This window comes from Nomascus leucogenys, chromosome 14, assembly GCF_006542625.1.
Source record: "Nomascus leucogenys isolate Asia chromosome 14, Asia_NLE_v1, whole genome shotgun sequence".
NCBI classification, from domain to species: Eukaryota; Metazoa; Chordata; class Mammalia; order Primates; family Hylobatidae; genus Nomascus; species Nomascus leucogenys.
The window spans coordinates 19,659,055-19,676,657 of NC_044394.1; the positions used below are offsets into that span (position 1 = coordinate 19,659,055).

General features: G+C 39.5%; 1 protein-coding gene across 4 annotated transcripts in view; it reads right to left on the reverse strand.

The window, feature by feature from the left end:
• The window catches only part of RTN4 (reticulon 4), a 78,084-nt gene extending 61,148 nt beyond the window's left edge, over positions 1-16,936 (reverse strand). For 2 of the 4 annotated variants that reach the window (XM_030828075.1, XM_030828072.1), the window contains exon 1: positions 16,083-16,930. In XM_030828075.1, coding sequence (XP_030683935.1) covers positions 16,083-16,638 — 556 coding nt within the window. In that variant the 5' untranslated portion in view covers positions 16,639-16,930. Of the gene's footprint in view, positions 1-16,082 lie in introns of all 4 variants that reach the window. The other 2 variants (XM_030828073.1, XM_030828074.1) reach the window with 2 other exon arrangements.
• Positions 16,937-17,603: the final 667 nt, after the last annotated feature.

Consider the following 17,603-nt stretch of genomic DNA (forward strand, 5'->3'; position numbering starts at 1 on the left):
TACTATCAAATACTAGAACTTATTCCTTCTATCCAACTGTATTTTTGTACCCCAGGTGGCTTTAAATAGAAAAACACATAAAACAAGGTAATGTACTGATTGGTTAACAAAAATATTATGACAAGAGGCTTACAGGAACCAAGTCTGTATTTCCCCTAAGAACAATGATTCAGTATTTGCTAATTCCCTGTTTTTGGTGGCTATACAGAACATAGTGACAGCTTAAAAAACAGAATTGGCTGTATTATTCAAAACCTATTTTTTTAAATGGTCAGGCATGGTGGCTCACACCTGTAATCCCAGGACTGTAGGAGGCTGGGGTAGGAGGATTGCTTGAGCCCTGGGGTACGAGACCAGCCTGGGCAACAAAGTGAGACCCCACCTCTCCAAAAAAATTTAAAAATTAGCCAGGCACAGTACCGTGTGCCTATAGTCCCACCTACTTGGGAGGCTGAGGTGGGAGGATCACTTGAGCCCAGGAGTTTGAGGCTGCAGTGGGTTACGATCAGGCCACTGGACTCCAGACTAGGCAACAGAGTGCGACCCTATCTCTAAACAAACAAAATATATAGAAAAAGTAAAGATTAATAAAGATATTTTCAGATAAACAAAAGCTGAAAACAGAAGCTGAAAGAATTTGTCACCAAGACACCTGCAATACAAGAAATGTTAAATCAAGTTCTTCAGACTGAGAGAAAATGATATGACATGTAAACTTTGATCTTTATGTAGGAATAAAGAATGGCAAAAATGGTAAATATATATAGATGTTGAATATATAAGTAGATGTTTTTTAATTTTTCTCATTTCTTAGTTTCTTCAAAGAATAATTAACTTTCTGAAGCACAAATAATCACAAAATACAATAACTGTAATACATGTAGAAGCAAAACTTACGACAATAAAAGCACAAAGGATGAAAATAGTATATGAAAGTATGTTTTATTACATATGAAACATGTAAGGTGGTATAATATTCTTGCTATTTTATGATAAATTGAGAATGCATTCTGTAATCCCTAGAACAGCCTCTTAAAAAATAAAGAGGTACAGCTAAAACCCCAACAGAGGAGATAAATCTGAATATTATAAAATCTTTGATTAATCCAAAAGAAGAAACAAAAGACGAAAATCAAAAAACCCAAAAAGCAGATGGGACAAAGAAAAAACAAAGACACACACCCACACACCATCAGTTAGGATACAGATGATTTAGGCCCCACTACCAATGAACTAAACTGACTTTTATGGAACACTACAACCAACAATATAATACACATTCTTCTCAAGTACACATGGAACATTCACCAAGATAAAACATTTCCTGGGCTACAAAACAATCTCAATCTAAAACAACTAAAATCATGCAGTCTATGTTCTACAATGAATTAAATCATCTAAAATATCCTCAAATGTTTAAAAATTAACTACAGAATTCTAAATAATCCATGAATCAAAGAAAATGGGAAAATTAAAGAAATTCTGAATCAAATGATGATGAAAATGTGTGGGATGCAGCAAAGTAATGCTTAGAGAGAAATGTATAGCTTTTAAAAAAAAGGCTTAAAATCAAAGTGTAAAGCTTCCACTTTAAAACAGCAAGTTAAATCCAAACAAGTAAAAGAAAATAAGTAGTAAAGAGCAGAAACCAATGATAGAAAACAGATTAAAAAATCAATGAAACAAAAAGTTGCTTCCCTGAAAAGATCAACAGAAATGATAATCAACTAAAATGATCAAGACAGAGACTGAGAGACAGAGAGAGGAAGCAAGTATTGAAAATAAAAGAGGGACTATTACTGTAGGTCCTAAAAACATAAGAGAATATCATGCACAAATTTATGGCAATAAATCAGACAACTTAGATGAGTAGACAACTTCCTTGATGTCTACTTATCAAAATGAAAGACAAGTTTCTTTATACCCAGTCATCAAAACGAAATAAGACGCATTCCTTGAAAGACACAAATTACCAAATCAGACACAAGCAGAAATCAAAAATCAGAATAGCCCTATTTGACCACACTTGTAACTTAAAACCTCCACGAAGAAAACTAATATAAAACATCTAATGAATAGTACCAACCTTACACAAACTCTTTCAGCATATAAAGGAAAAGCAAACACTTCCCATAAAATTTTTATAGATTTATGCATTAATACCAAAACCAGACAAGGATATAACAAGAAAATTAAAATTAATTTATATAACAATATTCCTCATAACCACACATGCAAAAAATCTTCAATAAAATAGTAGCAGATTGAATCCAGCAACTCATAAAAAGTATCATCATCACCAAATGGGGTTTAATTCCAGGAAGGTAAGGTTGGTTTAACATTCAAAATCAAACAATAGGCCACGTGCAGTGGCTCATGCCTGTAATCCCAGCACTTTGGGAGGCTGAGGTGGGCAGATCACTTGAGGCCAAGAGTTTGAGACCAGCCTGGCCAACATGGTAAGACCCTGTCTCTACTAAAAATACAAAAATTACCCAGGTGTGGTGGCGTGCACCTGTAGTCCCAGCTACTCGGGAGGCTGAGGCACAAGAAACGCTTGAAACCAGGAGGCAGAGGTTGCAGTGAGCCAATATCATGCCACTGCACTCCAGCCCAGGCAACAGAGCAAGACTGTCTCAAAAAAAAAAAAAAAACTTAAAAAAATTTAAAAAGTTTTTTTAAATCAAATAATGAAATTCACTATGGTAACAACAGCCCAAAAAAGAAAAACCATATGATCATCTCAACAAATGTCAAAAAACTTATCTGACAAATTTCAACACCTGTTATCATAAAAACTATCAGCAAACTAGGAATAGAAGGAAGCTTTCTCAATCTAAGAGTCAGGATATCTAGGAAAAATATGCAGCTGACATCATACTTAAAGGTGTGAGACTAATGCATTCACTCAAGATTCTGTGTAAAACAAGCAATCTACCAGGCTTCTCATAAAGATCTGAAGAGAAAAGTAAAACTATCTTAACTTACAGATAACAGGACTGTATAGTTGGAAAATCCTAAGGATTCAAAATAAAATAACCCTACCAAAGCTAACAGTGAATTTACAAGGATACAGGATAGATGCAAAGACAGTATACAAAACTTAACTCTATTTCCATACAGTAGCAACAAATGGAAAATGAAAATATTTTCTAAATATCATTTACTGTAACAAAAAAACAAAATATTTAGGCATAAATTTGACAAGAGATGTACAAAATTGCTATACTGAAAAATACTGCTGAGAGAAATTACAGATGATCTAAACAGAGATATCACCTTCATAGGTTGAAAGATATAATATTGTTGAGTGTCAGGACACAGTTCTCTATGAGTATATTGTGTTTTTACACATCTTCCCTTTGTTCCTATCTTTTAAAAACGTTTGTATTGTGAACAGCCTCAGAAAACAGAGACAGTTTCTTCTTCTTCAGCAACTAGCAGCCATGCTTATTATATGACACAAAAGATTTGTTTCCCTAAGCTTAAGATTTCTGTCCTATAATATAACCTGCTACAGGTGCAGATCTCACTCAGCCATCTCAGTGATGCTCCATGTGAAATGGGGCTGAGGGAACTGGCACAAGAAAATGCTAATATTCTGGCTACTGTCATTGCTGTGAGTAATAAAGTAATAAAGTCCTTATATCCTCTGCCAGCATCCATGAAACTATGACAGGCTAACTTGTTACCTTTGAAGTAGTGTAAAATCTCAAATCCTAAGATGTCACTTATCCCCCCTACTAATCTCTAGATTCAATGCAATCCCAATCAAATTCATAACAGGCATTTTATAGAAATGAACAAGCTGATTCTGAAATTTATGCAGAAATACTAGGGACGTAGAAGACACAAAACAATTTTGAAAAAAGATCAAACTTGCAGTCACACTACTTAATTTTATGACTTGCTATAAAGCTACAATAATCAAGTATTGGCATAAGGATAGACAAATCAACAGAACAAAATTGATGTATATAAATAGACACACTTCATATGGTCAATTTTTTTTCCCAAAGGCATCAAAGCAATTCAATAGAAAAATATTTTCAAAAAACTCTGCTGGGAAAACTGGGTATTATATGTATGGAAAAGAAACAAATAAATCTGGATCTATGGTAACTCATACCATAGACAAAAACTACCTCAAAATGGATCAAGACAAACAAAAGCTAAAACTATCAAGCTTCTAGAAGAAAACAAAGTGTCTTCACAATCTTGGAAGTAGGCAAAGATGTCTTAGACATCACAAAGAAAGCACTAACCATGAAAGAAAAAGTAATTATGCCTTCTCAAAATTAAAAATTTATACTCATCAAAAGAAACGATCAATAAAATTAATAGGCAAGCTATAGACTAGGAGAATATATTCACAACACATGTATCAGACCAAAGACTTGTATTCATAATATATAGAGAGAACCCTTACAAATATGTAGGAAAAAAAAGGCATACAACACAATTTAAGAACGGACAAATTACTTGAACAGACACTTCACCAAAGAAAACATACACACAAAGGACATGTAAGAGTCCTCTAATTCATTAGTCCCTAGGGAAATCTAGATTAAGACCACAATGAGGAACCACTACATAACCACTAAAATGGTTAGAATTTTAAAAACTGACAATATTGCCGGGCGCGGTGGCTCACGCCTGTAATCCCAGCACTTTGGGAGGCCGAGGCGGGCAGATCACGAGGTCAGGAGATCGAGACCATGGTGAAACCCCGTCTCTACTAAAAATACAAAAAATTAGCTGGGCGCAGTGGCGGGCGCTTGTAGTCCCAGCTGCTCGGGAGGCTGAGGCGGGAGAATGGTGGGAACTCGGGAGGCGGAGCTTGCAGTGAGCCGAGATTGCGCCACTGCACTCCAGCCTGGGCGACAGAGCGAGACTCCGTCTCAAAAAAAAAAAAAAAAACTGACAATATCAAATGTTGGTGAAAATGTAAAGCCACTAGAATTCTCACACATTGCTGGTGGAAGTGGTTGGGGGAACAGTTAAGCAACTTCTTACAAAGTTAAATATATAGTTACCCCATGACTCAGCAATTCTACTCTGAAGTATTTACCTAAGAGAAATGAAAATACATGCATACAAAAATGTCTATGTAAGAATGTTCACAGCATTCTTTTGTTCACAGTAGCCAAAAACTATAATCCAAACGTCCAACAAGTAAATAAATAATTAAACTGTGCTATATTCTTAGCATGGAATACCACTCAGCAGTTAAAAGGAACAAATTACTCATACCTGCAGCATCATTAGTAAGTCTTAAAAGCATCATGCTGAATGCAAGTAGCAAAGCACAAAATGTATGATTCTATTCATATGACTGATGCTTTAAAATACGTAAAACTAATCTATGATGAAAGAAATCAAAACAGTAGTTGTTTGGGATTGGTGTTGGGGGTAGGAACCAGAGCAAAGAATTGAAGGACTGACTGCTAAGGACCCAAGAGATCCTTCTAGGATGATAGAAATGTTCTATATCTTGTCAGGGGTGTGGATAAATAAATGTATGCATTTGTCAAAATGTAAAACTGTTAAAAACTTAAAATGTAGGCATTTTACTGCATGTAAATTGTATCTTAATAAAAACATTTAAGTGAAAAAGGTATATGGGCATTCTTCAACAAATAAATTGCAGACAGAGAGAGACCACAAGCAAGGGAGAACTTGCCGACAGACTAAAAGACTAATAAATCAAATTGATCTACAGTAATATGTGGACCTTACTCGAATTCTGATTCTAACCGTAAAAATAAGAAAGAAAGAAAGAAAGAAAGAAAGAAAGAAAGAAAGAAAGAAAGAAAGAAAGAAAGACCATTTATGACATTCAGTAAATAACAGTAAATGTGAGGCCAGGCGTGCTCGCTCACACCAGCACTTTGGGGGGCCAAGGCAGGTGAATCACCTGAGGTCAGGAGTTCAAGACCAGCCTGCCCAACATGGTGAAACCCCATCTCTACTAAAAATACAAAAATTAGCCAGGTGTAGTGTTGGGTGCCTGTAATCACAGCTACTCGGAGACTGAGGCAGGAGAATCACTTGAACCCAGGAGGTGGAGGTTGCAGTGAGCCAAACTTACACCATTGCACTCCAGCCTGGGTGACAAGAGTGAAACTCCATCTCTAAATAAATAAAGGGAAATGTGAACATTAGCTGGATGCTTGATACTAATTCTATTGTACTGAAGCCATTTTAACCATAGTTTTACCCTCAACTCTTTCAGTATTCCATTAAAATATGTACATGCTTGATTCTATCAGTGTTAAACTTAACCATATCCCCTGCAACATGTTTCATTAACAAAATTTTAATAAGGTAACAAGAGTAAGTTTGGTTGATGAGAGAGGGTAAATGAGAAGGTACATGGTAGGTGGCAGTTTCTCAGTCCTTGTTCAAAAGTGATGTCTTATAGCGCTAATCCTTATGGCATATCTCTGTGTAGTACAGATGGCCTATAAAATATAATGAAATACTAACTTGATCTTCTATATTCTGATTTTCAATAATTCACCTATGCAAGCAAAAGCATCTAACAAAGTTTTTATCAAGTTATTTATATAAAATTTGGTTTTTATACAAAATTAAAATATCAGAATTTGGTAAAATAAAACTTTCCATAATTTAACAATGATGTTGATGAATTGAGACTGAGAAGTTCTAGACTACAAAAGGGATTTATATCATAGATACAAGCATCTTTGGTAACCTCTTCAGAAAAGAAGAGAATAAATAAAAGTAAATTCCCTTATTTTCTGAGATCAAAACCTCTAGTAGCTTAAAAAAAAAAAGGTGTAACACTTTTAGGTCACCTCCATCTAGGGTTGTCAGGGCATTGAGATAAATAAACTCAATAACGGCACCTTCCAATTAGGCGAGTTTATAAATCAACCTACAAAGTTGGGGAGAAAGAACATGTAGGAAGACCTAGAATCCTTAAGTAAGCTTCTCTTTCCACAAAAGCAGTTCAGAGATCTGTAAATATGTCCTGTAAGGCCAATCACAAAACTCCTCTGGTTTTAAGAGGAGAAAATTCTTTACAACTAGGGGCCTGTATTTTTTCCTTCATCTGCTACCTGTACCTCTCATAAGTACAACCTCTATTCATCTTTCTTGTCCTCTTACTCAGCCCTAGGCCTAGTTTAAAAAAAAAAAAAAAAAAGGAATATATTAATTTTTTTCTTAATATTGAACTTCCAAGAGACCACCAATATAAGCAGCAACTCCAAAACTCTTGAACAACAAAACTTTACAAACTTTCTGTATCTGTGGTAACAATTCCATCAATGAGAAAAACAAGCTATTAAAGAAATAATTATTTTTGAAAAGTAGACAGCCACCTATGTAAAGAGACCGCTTTTAAAAAAAAAATCCAGTATTTGGCAGCTATAGCTCCTACTACAGGAGTACAGAGAATATTTCTTTCTTTCTCAACACAATTTTTTTTTTTTTTTTGGAAATGAAAAAGCAGGAAGACTTAGATTTCTTTCTCAATTATCAATTGAAAAGAGAGAGCCAAATACCTGTATAATTCAGTATGTTACAAGGAGGCTAGAATATTTATTTTTAAAAGTCTCTAGTTCACCTACTTATATGCTAAATTTTTTAAAAATACATGTTAATAAAAATCATGTGTTTATGGAAAAATACACAATATCAACACCAAAAGTATTTCAATTCTCCCCAAAATTAATCCATAAATGTAATGCAACCTACTAAAACTCCAACAGAGGGAGAGAGGACAAGATAAAAAAAATTTTAAGATGAGGTAGAAAATTATACACACATAAGATAGCAAGAAAAATATTTATGGAAAAGCCGTTTAGCTAGTATTTAAAAATTATAGCACAACAGTCTGATACTTCGGTGTGAACTGACAGACAAATGGAAAAGCAGAGGAAATATTTCACCCATACTACAAGAATATGACAAAAATGGTACTTCAAAGTGGTTAAGAAGGATAATTCAAAATAAAAGGTATTGGAACAAATGGGAAATAATCTTGAAATATAAAATTATTTCACTACTTTACTCTCTAGAACAAAACAAACTGCAAATAAATCAAATAATTAAATGTTAAAATGAAATCATAAAAAGTATAAAAGTACTTACTAGGAGTAAACATGGGGGAAAATTTTTATGATCCTCAAGAAGGATTTTCTAAGGATTACATAAAACTCAATGACTCTTTTGACTTTTATGACTCAAAGTCATAAAAGAAAATGATAAATCTGACTATGTAAAAATTTCTAAACAGAAAAATATACCATATGGTCAAAATACAAATATCAATAAAAAGTTTTCAAGACATATGACAAAAGGCTAGTTTCATTACAATGCAGATTAAGTGAATCTACATATATGAGACCAAAAACCCAAAAGAATAGGCAAAAGCTGTGATCAGAAAAAATTTGACACCTAAGCCTATGAAAAATGACTCAAATTTAAAAGAACAATTTTCTAAACAATGTATTAGTTCACTAATATACTGTGTTGGTAAACATATAAGGGAAAAGGTACCTTAACAGGTTGGTGGGAATAAAGGTTGGAACGATTCTTTGAATGACACTTTGGCATTAGCTACCAACATTTTAAATGCAAATATCCTGTGAACCAGTAATTCTACTTGCACAGATTTATCCTACAACATATATAATGGCATGTATTCCCAAAGAAGTGTATACAAGAGTGTTCACAGAAATATTATTTGTAAGAGAAAAAACTATCAACCTAAATAACCATCAATAAGGGACTGATTAAATAAAATATGGTACATCCCCAGAGTCCTCTGCATCTATTTTTGCGGAAAATAAAGTGAAAAGGATATACATGTATAAATAAATATTTAGCCACAGATTATCTCTAAACAGATACTCAAGAAACTACTAACAGAGGGCGGATCTACAGAAGACAATTTGTGGAAATCTGGGTAACAGGTAGAAAGAGTTACTTTTCTGTATATTCTTGTAGTACTGTTTGGAATTTTTACCTTGTATATATAAATAAATAAATGCTTTCATAAGATTTGGGATTTTTATTGAGAGAAAATATTATAGTAATTCTAGAACTATACAGAATATGAAGATCAGCATCTTACTCATTCAACAAACTGAGTGCCTATCACATCTAAGGCACTGCAATGCAGATACAATGCATACAGTCCTTTTCCTCAAGGAAAAAGGTAACAGCACCTTTCCTCAAAGAGTACACCGTCTGGTGGAGGACAGAAATCAGTAACCATACCATTACCTTATATAGAATGATATATACTATGAAGAGATAAGAACAGAATATTATGGAAACACATGATGAAAGCAACTTAAAAATCAATGATCATCATTCCAAGAAACATAAAAATCAATAGCTTAAATATGAAATTATCAACTCCTCCTTTGGGGTTAAAAAGGATGACGATGGCATGAGTCTGAGAAAATCTTAGCATCAGTAAAGCTGGGTCTCATCATTTTGCATACCTATGTCCTGCACTAGCTATCCACAAAGGTCACATTCATTCAAACACTACTGAGAACTACGGTTTTACCATTACAGTTCCCATCCCTAGCGCTGTCATCCTCAGAAGAATCTGATCCCTTTAGAAACAGGAACAAAAAGTCTCAAAGAATGTACCATAAGTATAGTATATCTGCAACATTTACTTCTATTTATTTAAGGGTTCCAGGGAAGAATCAAGAAATAGCCATTCACTTTATACTTTTATCCTGGGCTAGCAAAGTACCTTAAAAAGGAACCATTAAATTGAGGCTTTGAATCAGTAGTTATTCAAATAAGTTGCTTGAAGGTATATTATGAAAATAACTAGCGGGGCACAGTGGCTCACACTTGTAATCTCAACACTTTCAGAGGTCGAGGTGGGAGAATTGCTTGAGCCCAGGAGTTCAAGACCAACCTAGCCAACATAGTAAGACCCCATCTTTAAAAAAATAAAAATAAGGCTGAGATCAGTGGCTCACACCTATAATCCCAGCACTTTGGGAGGCCGAGGCAGGTGGGTCACCTGAGGTCAGGAGTTCAAGACCAGCCTGGCCAACATGGTGAAACCCCATCTCTACTAAGAATACAAAAATTAGCCAGGTATGGTGGCACATGCCTGTGGTCCCAGCTACTCGGGAGGCTGAGGCAGGAGAATTGCTGAAACCTAGGAGGTGGAGGTTGCAGTGAGCAGAGATTGTGCCACTGCACTCCAGCCTGGGCTACAGAGCAAGACTCCACCTCAAAAACAAAATAAAATAAAATAAAAATAAAAATATATTTAGGCTGGGTGTGGTGGTTCACGCCTGTAAACCCAGCACTTCGAGAAGACTGCTTCAGCTCAGGAATTTGAGACCAGCCTGGGCAACAGGGCGAAACCCTATCTCCAAGAAAAATACAAAAATTAGCCGTGCGTGGTGGTCCATGCCTGTGGTCCCAGCTACTTGGGAGGCTGAGGTAGCAGGATCACTTCAGCCCAGAAGATGAGGCTGTAGTGAGCCAAGATTGCACCACTATACTTTAGCCTCGGTGAAAGAGCAAGACCCTGTCTCCAAAATATAAATACATAAATATAAAACTTTTTTAAAAAAATAAAATTAAAAAAATATTTTTAAAATAGCCAGCATGGTGGTGTGCACCTGTAGTCTCAGCTACTTGGGAGGGCTGAAGTGGGAGGACTGCTTAAGCCCAGGAGGTCAAGGGTATAGTGAGCCATAATCATGCCACTGCACCCCAGCCTGAGCGACAGAGTAAGACTCTGTCTCAAAACAAACAAAGAAACAAACAAACAAAAACTTGCCAGGCATGGTGGCTCATGCCTGTAATCCCAGGACTTTGGGAGGCCCAGGCAGGAGGATTGCTTCAGGCCCCAAGTTTGAGACCAGCCTGGACAAAAGTGAGACCATTGTTTTTTGGTTTTTAGATTTTTTAAAAGAAAATAACTACACATAAAACAAAGCCAATTAATGGACAACAGGTAACATGCTCCTTTTCAGAAATGTTTTTATAACAGGCAAATCCTTTAAGTTTACAATAATATAGCACTAAAATAGCATGTTTTCTAAACACTATTCCATGCAGTTATTTATCAGTGGTTCCACATATATCCATCACTTCATTTTAAAAAGGATTTGAGAGAGTTAGCAGATTACTAAAAAAAAAAAAAAAAAAAGACCACAAATTTGACACTGAGTTGCCCAGGAACCAATCTGAAACATAATTCAACATATCCATAAGGAGTATACTACTTATTCCCAACTTTTAAAAATAAGAAATGGCTTAACCAGAAATTATTCAGAACGACAAAAATGAAAGTGGGGAATGGACAGGGCATGACTTTCTTGTGTTTAGAAGTATCTACTTCCTGGGAACTTGGACTTTATATTAAGAACTGATACCTAATATTTAAACCATATGTCACTCAAAATCTTAAAATTTCTAACACATGCTCCTATGCCAATAGAAATGATCATATAATAAATGGCTTTATAATAGTAAAAACTAGTAATTTTTAAGCCCCAACCCATAATCTGTATTTAAGGGCAATATTCAATTTTATACAAATTTTCATGGCAATTAAATTTTGGCAGTCTCTGAAACTGATTTAATAAGCACTAATATTCTTTTCTTTGTCTCTACATTCATGGTTTCCAAGTCCTATCCCTTCGTCTTTCATACAGCCTCTTTGTAACCTAACTATAAAAACAGAGATTCACAGCCAATTAAAGAAAGCATGCTTCTTACACTCTTATATTTCTCCCTTTTATTCCATTTTCACTGAATGAACAAATAATGAACTAGTTCAGGCCCTACTCATCTCTCTCAGAACTACTGTAATAGCTTTCTAAATAATTCATCTGTTTTTCCTTCCCCCCTATCTTGAATATTGTCACCAATTTTCTAATACTGCTTTCACGGTGCCTTGCCTCAGTTCAAATAAGCTTCAGCGGCTGTCTTCCCAAAGCCTAAAGCTCTAATTCGAGAGGGGGTGAAAAACAATAACTTTAGAAACAACAATAAAAACATTTTTGGTTTCATAATATAAATTACCAAAAGCAAGGGCAACTGGATAGCAGGGCAAGGATTACAGTGGAATGATAAAATCCAAATTCCTTAATTTGGCATTCAATATCTTTCAGAATCCAGATCTACATATTTTCGGTCTTAATTAACCTTGGTTTAGAACATGTCCACAGACCAGCTCGAAGTCACCCTTAATTATGTTTGCACTGCTCTCAAATCAATTTCTAGCCAGAGTTTTCTGTGCATATCCTCAAAGCCTAACTTAACCAACCACTAAGCCAAGTATTTTTCCATGAAAAATGGCCCTCAAGTGAGAGGTTTTAGTCTCACTTCAGTTACTGCATTGTGATGGAGATGCTCTGGGCACAACAGCAAACGGTAAAATTACAACTTATTAACAGATGAAAATCAGGGCTTACTCATAAATAATGTAAATAGCACTGTTAAACAGACAAGTGTCAGTGATCTAGAAACCCTCTCTTCCAGGTAGGTTAGTCTGTGCTTCTAACCCTGCTCTGCACACTTCTCACCTTTGTCTCACATCAGTCCTCTCAGTAGCCCTGAATCTTCCAAACTTATTTTAGTTCCAAAATCACAATATAATTATTTAATAAGCATACTTTTATTTTTTTAAAAAGCTAAACGTTTTTACCATCGCCTGTTAGAGACCCCCAATGATCTGGGTGGGTAAGGCCACCTCTTCACTCTCCCACTAGTTTTTCTCACCAGTCTTACACTAGATTCTCAGAAACAAAGAGCTCACTCCTGCCTCAGGGTTTTGCCCTGAAGTTGTTTGGAAATTTTTTCTCTCTGCAGCTCAAATCTCATCTTCTAAGCCTTTCTTAGTGTCACCTAACCTAAAAAAGCCCCCACAAATCCCCATCATTCTCTATGCCATTATCCTGTTTATTTTCCTCATAACACCACTATTCTGGGTTATTTATTTATGTACTTATTAACTGTACTCTCCCAAGGGGGAGCATATGTGTCTTGCTTATTGCTATACCCTCAAAGCTTAGAATAGATCCTGTCTCTTGGTAGGTAATCAATAATGGGTTGAATTAATGAACAAACTCGAATGCATTAAGAAATCCAGACACACCGAAAATGGTTAACTATCCACTACCATAATCACGATGTTCTTACACTTACTAAAAAAACTAAAGTTTCCCAATAGGTATCATCAATACGGAATTAGGGAACTCTGTAAAGATAAGGTCCCTGAACAGGCAATACTCTTTCCCCTTTGCCTTCCAACCTCAGCATTCCAACACACAAGATTCCAAGAGAGTGCTGTCACCCCCTGAATCCGTAATGTTCAAAGACAGAACTCTTTTCTTTGTTCCCATACCAATACAAGATTAGTATGCTTCTGTCAATCATTTAACTTCCTGTGGTCAGGCGCAGTGGCTCATGCCTGTAATACCAACACTTTAGGAGGCCAAGGTGGGTGGATCACCGGAGGTCAGGAGTTCAAGACCAGCCTGGCCAACATGGTGAAATCCCATCTCTACTAAAAATACAAAAATTAGCCGGGCGTGGTGGCAGGTGCCTGTAATCCCAGCTACTCGGGAGGCTGAGGCAGGAGAATCACTTGAACCTGGGAGGCGGAGGTTGCAGTGAGCCAAGATTGCGTCATTGCACTCCAGCCTGGGCGACAAGAGGGAGACTATCTCAAAAAAAAAAAAAAAATTCCTGTTTAAAAACTTATATTTTCTCTCTTACCTCGGTTTCCCTCAAGTATGTCTTTTTCATAAAGAAAAAGGAAAGACTGAGTAACTCCTCATCTTCTAAGACCTTTAATATGGCAGTTAGTGTTTTGAGTAGTATGTGGGTGAGGAGTCCGTCAACATCAAAATATTACTCAAAAGCATCGCAATTGGCTTATTTTCCCCCATTATGGAGAAGTGAATTGAGGAAAAAAAAAATCAGACTGATTTTCTCTTAAGAAATGAATCACCTCTAACATCCTACAAGGCTATGAAGATTTCCAAACAGGCAGTTTGTTACACTACTTGATTCTTGACCTTTTAATTCCTACTGCTAGTGGGACACTTTCTGTCCCCGAAGTAGCAAGTACTTATGAATGCATCTAATATTATGCATTCTCAATCTCTAACAAACGTGATTTTTTCGCTTCCAAAATAATTTCCCAAGATGAAAACGGCAATAAAACAATGTGCCTAATAATAATATACAATCAGGGACTTAGGTGAATGAAAGAACTTGAAAACTATTTTACAGACCATACATAGTCATGCCTCGCTGAACAGGGGGAACAGGATCTGAGGAATGTATTGTTAGGCAATTCTGTCGTTGTGCAAACCTCACAGTGTACTTACACAAACCTAGATGGTAGAGCCTACTACACACCTATACGTAGGCTATATGGTATAATCAATTGCTCCTAGGCTACTAACGTATACAGGATGTTACTGTAGGCAACTGTAACACAATGGTATTTGTGTAGTGTTTATCTGAACATACCTAAAATAACACTGTACAAAGGATTAAAAGATGGCACACGTGTACAGGGCACTGGCCATGAATAGAGCTTGCCAGCCTGGAAGCTGCTCTGGATGTGAGTAGTGAGTGAATGTGAAGGCCTACGACATTACCATGCACTACTGTATAACTTACAGACACTCTATGGTTAGGCTACACTAAATTTATCTTTAGATGTATTTCTTCAATAATAAATTAACCTTAGCTTACTGTATCTTTTCTATTTTATAAACTTTTTGGCTCTTTTGTAATAACGTTTAACTTAAAACACACATTTTAAAGCTATAGAAAAAAAAATTTTATATTCTTATTCTATAAGCTTTTTTCTATTTTTTTTTAACTTTTGTTAAAAACTAAGATACAAACACATTACCCTAAGCCTACACAGGATCAAGATCAAGACGTCGCTAGGCGGCAGGAATTTTTCAGCTCCATTACAACCTTATGGGGCCACCGTTGCAAATGCGGTCTGTCCTTGACCTAAACGTCGTTATGCGGCACGTGACTGTATTTTGATTCTGTAACCTAAAACATATCACTTCTGAAAAACAGTATTTCTAACCAATATATATGAAAATGTCTGTATCAAAACATTTCTCTGTGTCTCATGGTAAATCAGCCAATTCCTGGCAAGGAATCCACAGGTTTTCCCTTCTTTAGGAATGTCAACCATTTTGCCTTTTATTTTTTTTTTGTAAGATTCAATTATGATGCACTAAGAGGCTGGGTCAAGTCCACACTAACAGCAATTCCTCCGACCCCGCAGCTGAAACCCAGGCAGAACTACGCCCCCTCGAACACAATGCCTAGATCCCCTCCCTGGCTCGGTTTAGCTGGTGGGGAGCAGTCCACATCACACCCCAGGGAGCTGGGCGGTGGCAGGACTTTACCAGAACTCTCTCCTTCCCATTTCTCCACGCACCACACCACTGGAGGCGCTCTCCCTTCACTGCGGTTGGGTCACTGTGGACGTTTTCCACTCGGCCAGCTCCCCACAAGCACAGGAGGAGGGGGAGGGGAAGCGCAAAGGGGCCACCCACGCCAGGCAGGAGGTGAGGAGGAAGCCCGGGGCAGAATGCAGGCCAACAGACCCGCAGCAAAATTGCACCTTTTCCAAAGAAGCAACCCAGACGGGTAGACAAAAGCACCTCCTAAAAAGATCTGGGTGCCAAGGCCTTTCCTTCCTCACCTCGAAGCCCAACCAACCCAGTAAATCCACAACCCTGGCTCCCGGGTATATACCCGGCTCCTACTACGGGTGGGTGCCTAACTTCCGCGAATCGGTACGCTGGGCATCACAGAGGGTAGAAGTGAGAGCCGGGAGCGGTGCACGTGTTCCCCGAAACCAAGACGGACAATAAGAACAAGCCCGGGCTCCAAGGGCCGCCCCACCCTTCTCCCAGCGCTTCCAACCAGGCGGGGCGCCATCGCCCCGAAGTCCGCAGACAAAGCGCCCTCGGGGCGGAGAGAAGGGCCCAGCCCAAAGCCTCTGGGGCTGCACACAAAAGAGGGAGGGGCGCGAGGGGCGGCGCGAAGCGAGAGGGCGCGGCACTCACCCACGGAGCCCGAGGAGCCCCTGCGCTTGGGCGCGGCCGGGGTGGAGGGGGGCGCGGCGGGAGCAGGGGCTGGCGGGGTCCACGCGGGCTCGGCCTGGGGGCTCACGCTGGCCGGGGGAGGAGGGGGAGGCCGGGCCGGAGGCTCGTCGTCCTCAGGGAGCTTGGAGGGCGAGACTGCAGCAACAGACAGCGGGGATGGCGCGGGTATCGTCGACGACACCGGGCTCGGGTCCCAAGACGGCCGCCGCTCCGGGGCGACGGGGGGCGCGGCAGGCAGGGGTCCCCGGGGCGCCGGCGGCACGAAGTCATTTCCGAAGTCCATCAGGGGCGCGCCGGCGGCAGGGGCGGTGGGCACTGGGGCCGCGGACAGCCCGGCGGCGGGCTTCCTCTCCAGCACCTCCAGCTCCTCCAGGTCTTCGTCCTCGTCCTCCTCTTCCTCTTCCTCTTCTTCCTCCTCGTCCTCGGGCTCCCTCACGAACTGGTACTTGAACGCGGGCTGCGGTCGGGGTGGGCTGTCCGAGGACGAGACCAGAGGCGACTGGTCCAGGTCTTCCATGGCTGGAGGGTGGAGATGATGCTGCAGCTGCTGCCGCCGCCGCCGGGGCCGCGTCTCAGAGCCGCGTGCGGTTGTGGGGGTTGGGGAGGACTGAGAGGGGCTGGGCCGACCGAGCCGAGGGACCTACTGTGGTGACGGCTCCCGGAACAATGAGACTGCTCCTCCTGCCTCCGCGCCGGTGATGCGCCACCCGCCCTGTCCCCAGTTGCCGCCGCCGCCCAGACGAGCTAAGAGAGAGGCCAGCGGACTCTCCGCCCAGTTTGGCGTGACTCACCCTCCCCGGGGGAGGGCAGGGACTGGCGCGGGAGGGAGAGAGCCAATCGGCTACAGGATAGAGAAGATAGGCGACCAGCCGGGCCAACGGAAAGGGAAGGAGATGAAAGTGGGTGGGGACCACGGCACTTCCTCTCTCTTACCGGCTGGGATTGCGTTCAATGGGCGGGGCTGAGAGCTGGGAGCTCCACCCCCACTTTGGGTAACTGAGTTGGGGTGGGGTCTTGGGCTTGCCCGCAGCTGGGGGTCTGTTTGTCGTTAGAGCATTGGGAAAGGGGGCGGGCTGCTGGCTGGGAGGGATCGGCGCGGTTTCTGGCGCGCCACCGGAAGGGCGTTATCCTGGGGGAACTGAGAGTGGAAACTTTCCTCCCGGGAAAGGAAGAAACCCGACTGGAGAAAGGTATTAACGGGACTGTGAAGTGGGCCCTAAGGATTTTTAAAGATTTTTTGAAATAAAAGATTATTTGTTCACTTAAAGTTCCAAACTACATCACTACTACTACCACCCTAAAATAAGAAAAAAATTGTTCTTTGACAGGCTCACTCAGTCTAAACCGCAGACCCTGAAATTGGTAGGGAAAACAGCTGTGCTGAATTAACTAGGGATCTGGGTCCGACCATATGAAAGTCTGCTCTTCTTCCAAAGAGTTTGGGGCCTTGCCTGCTGGACTCTTACATGGTAAGAGAGTGAG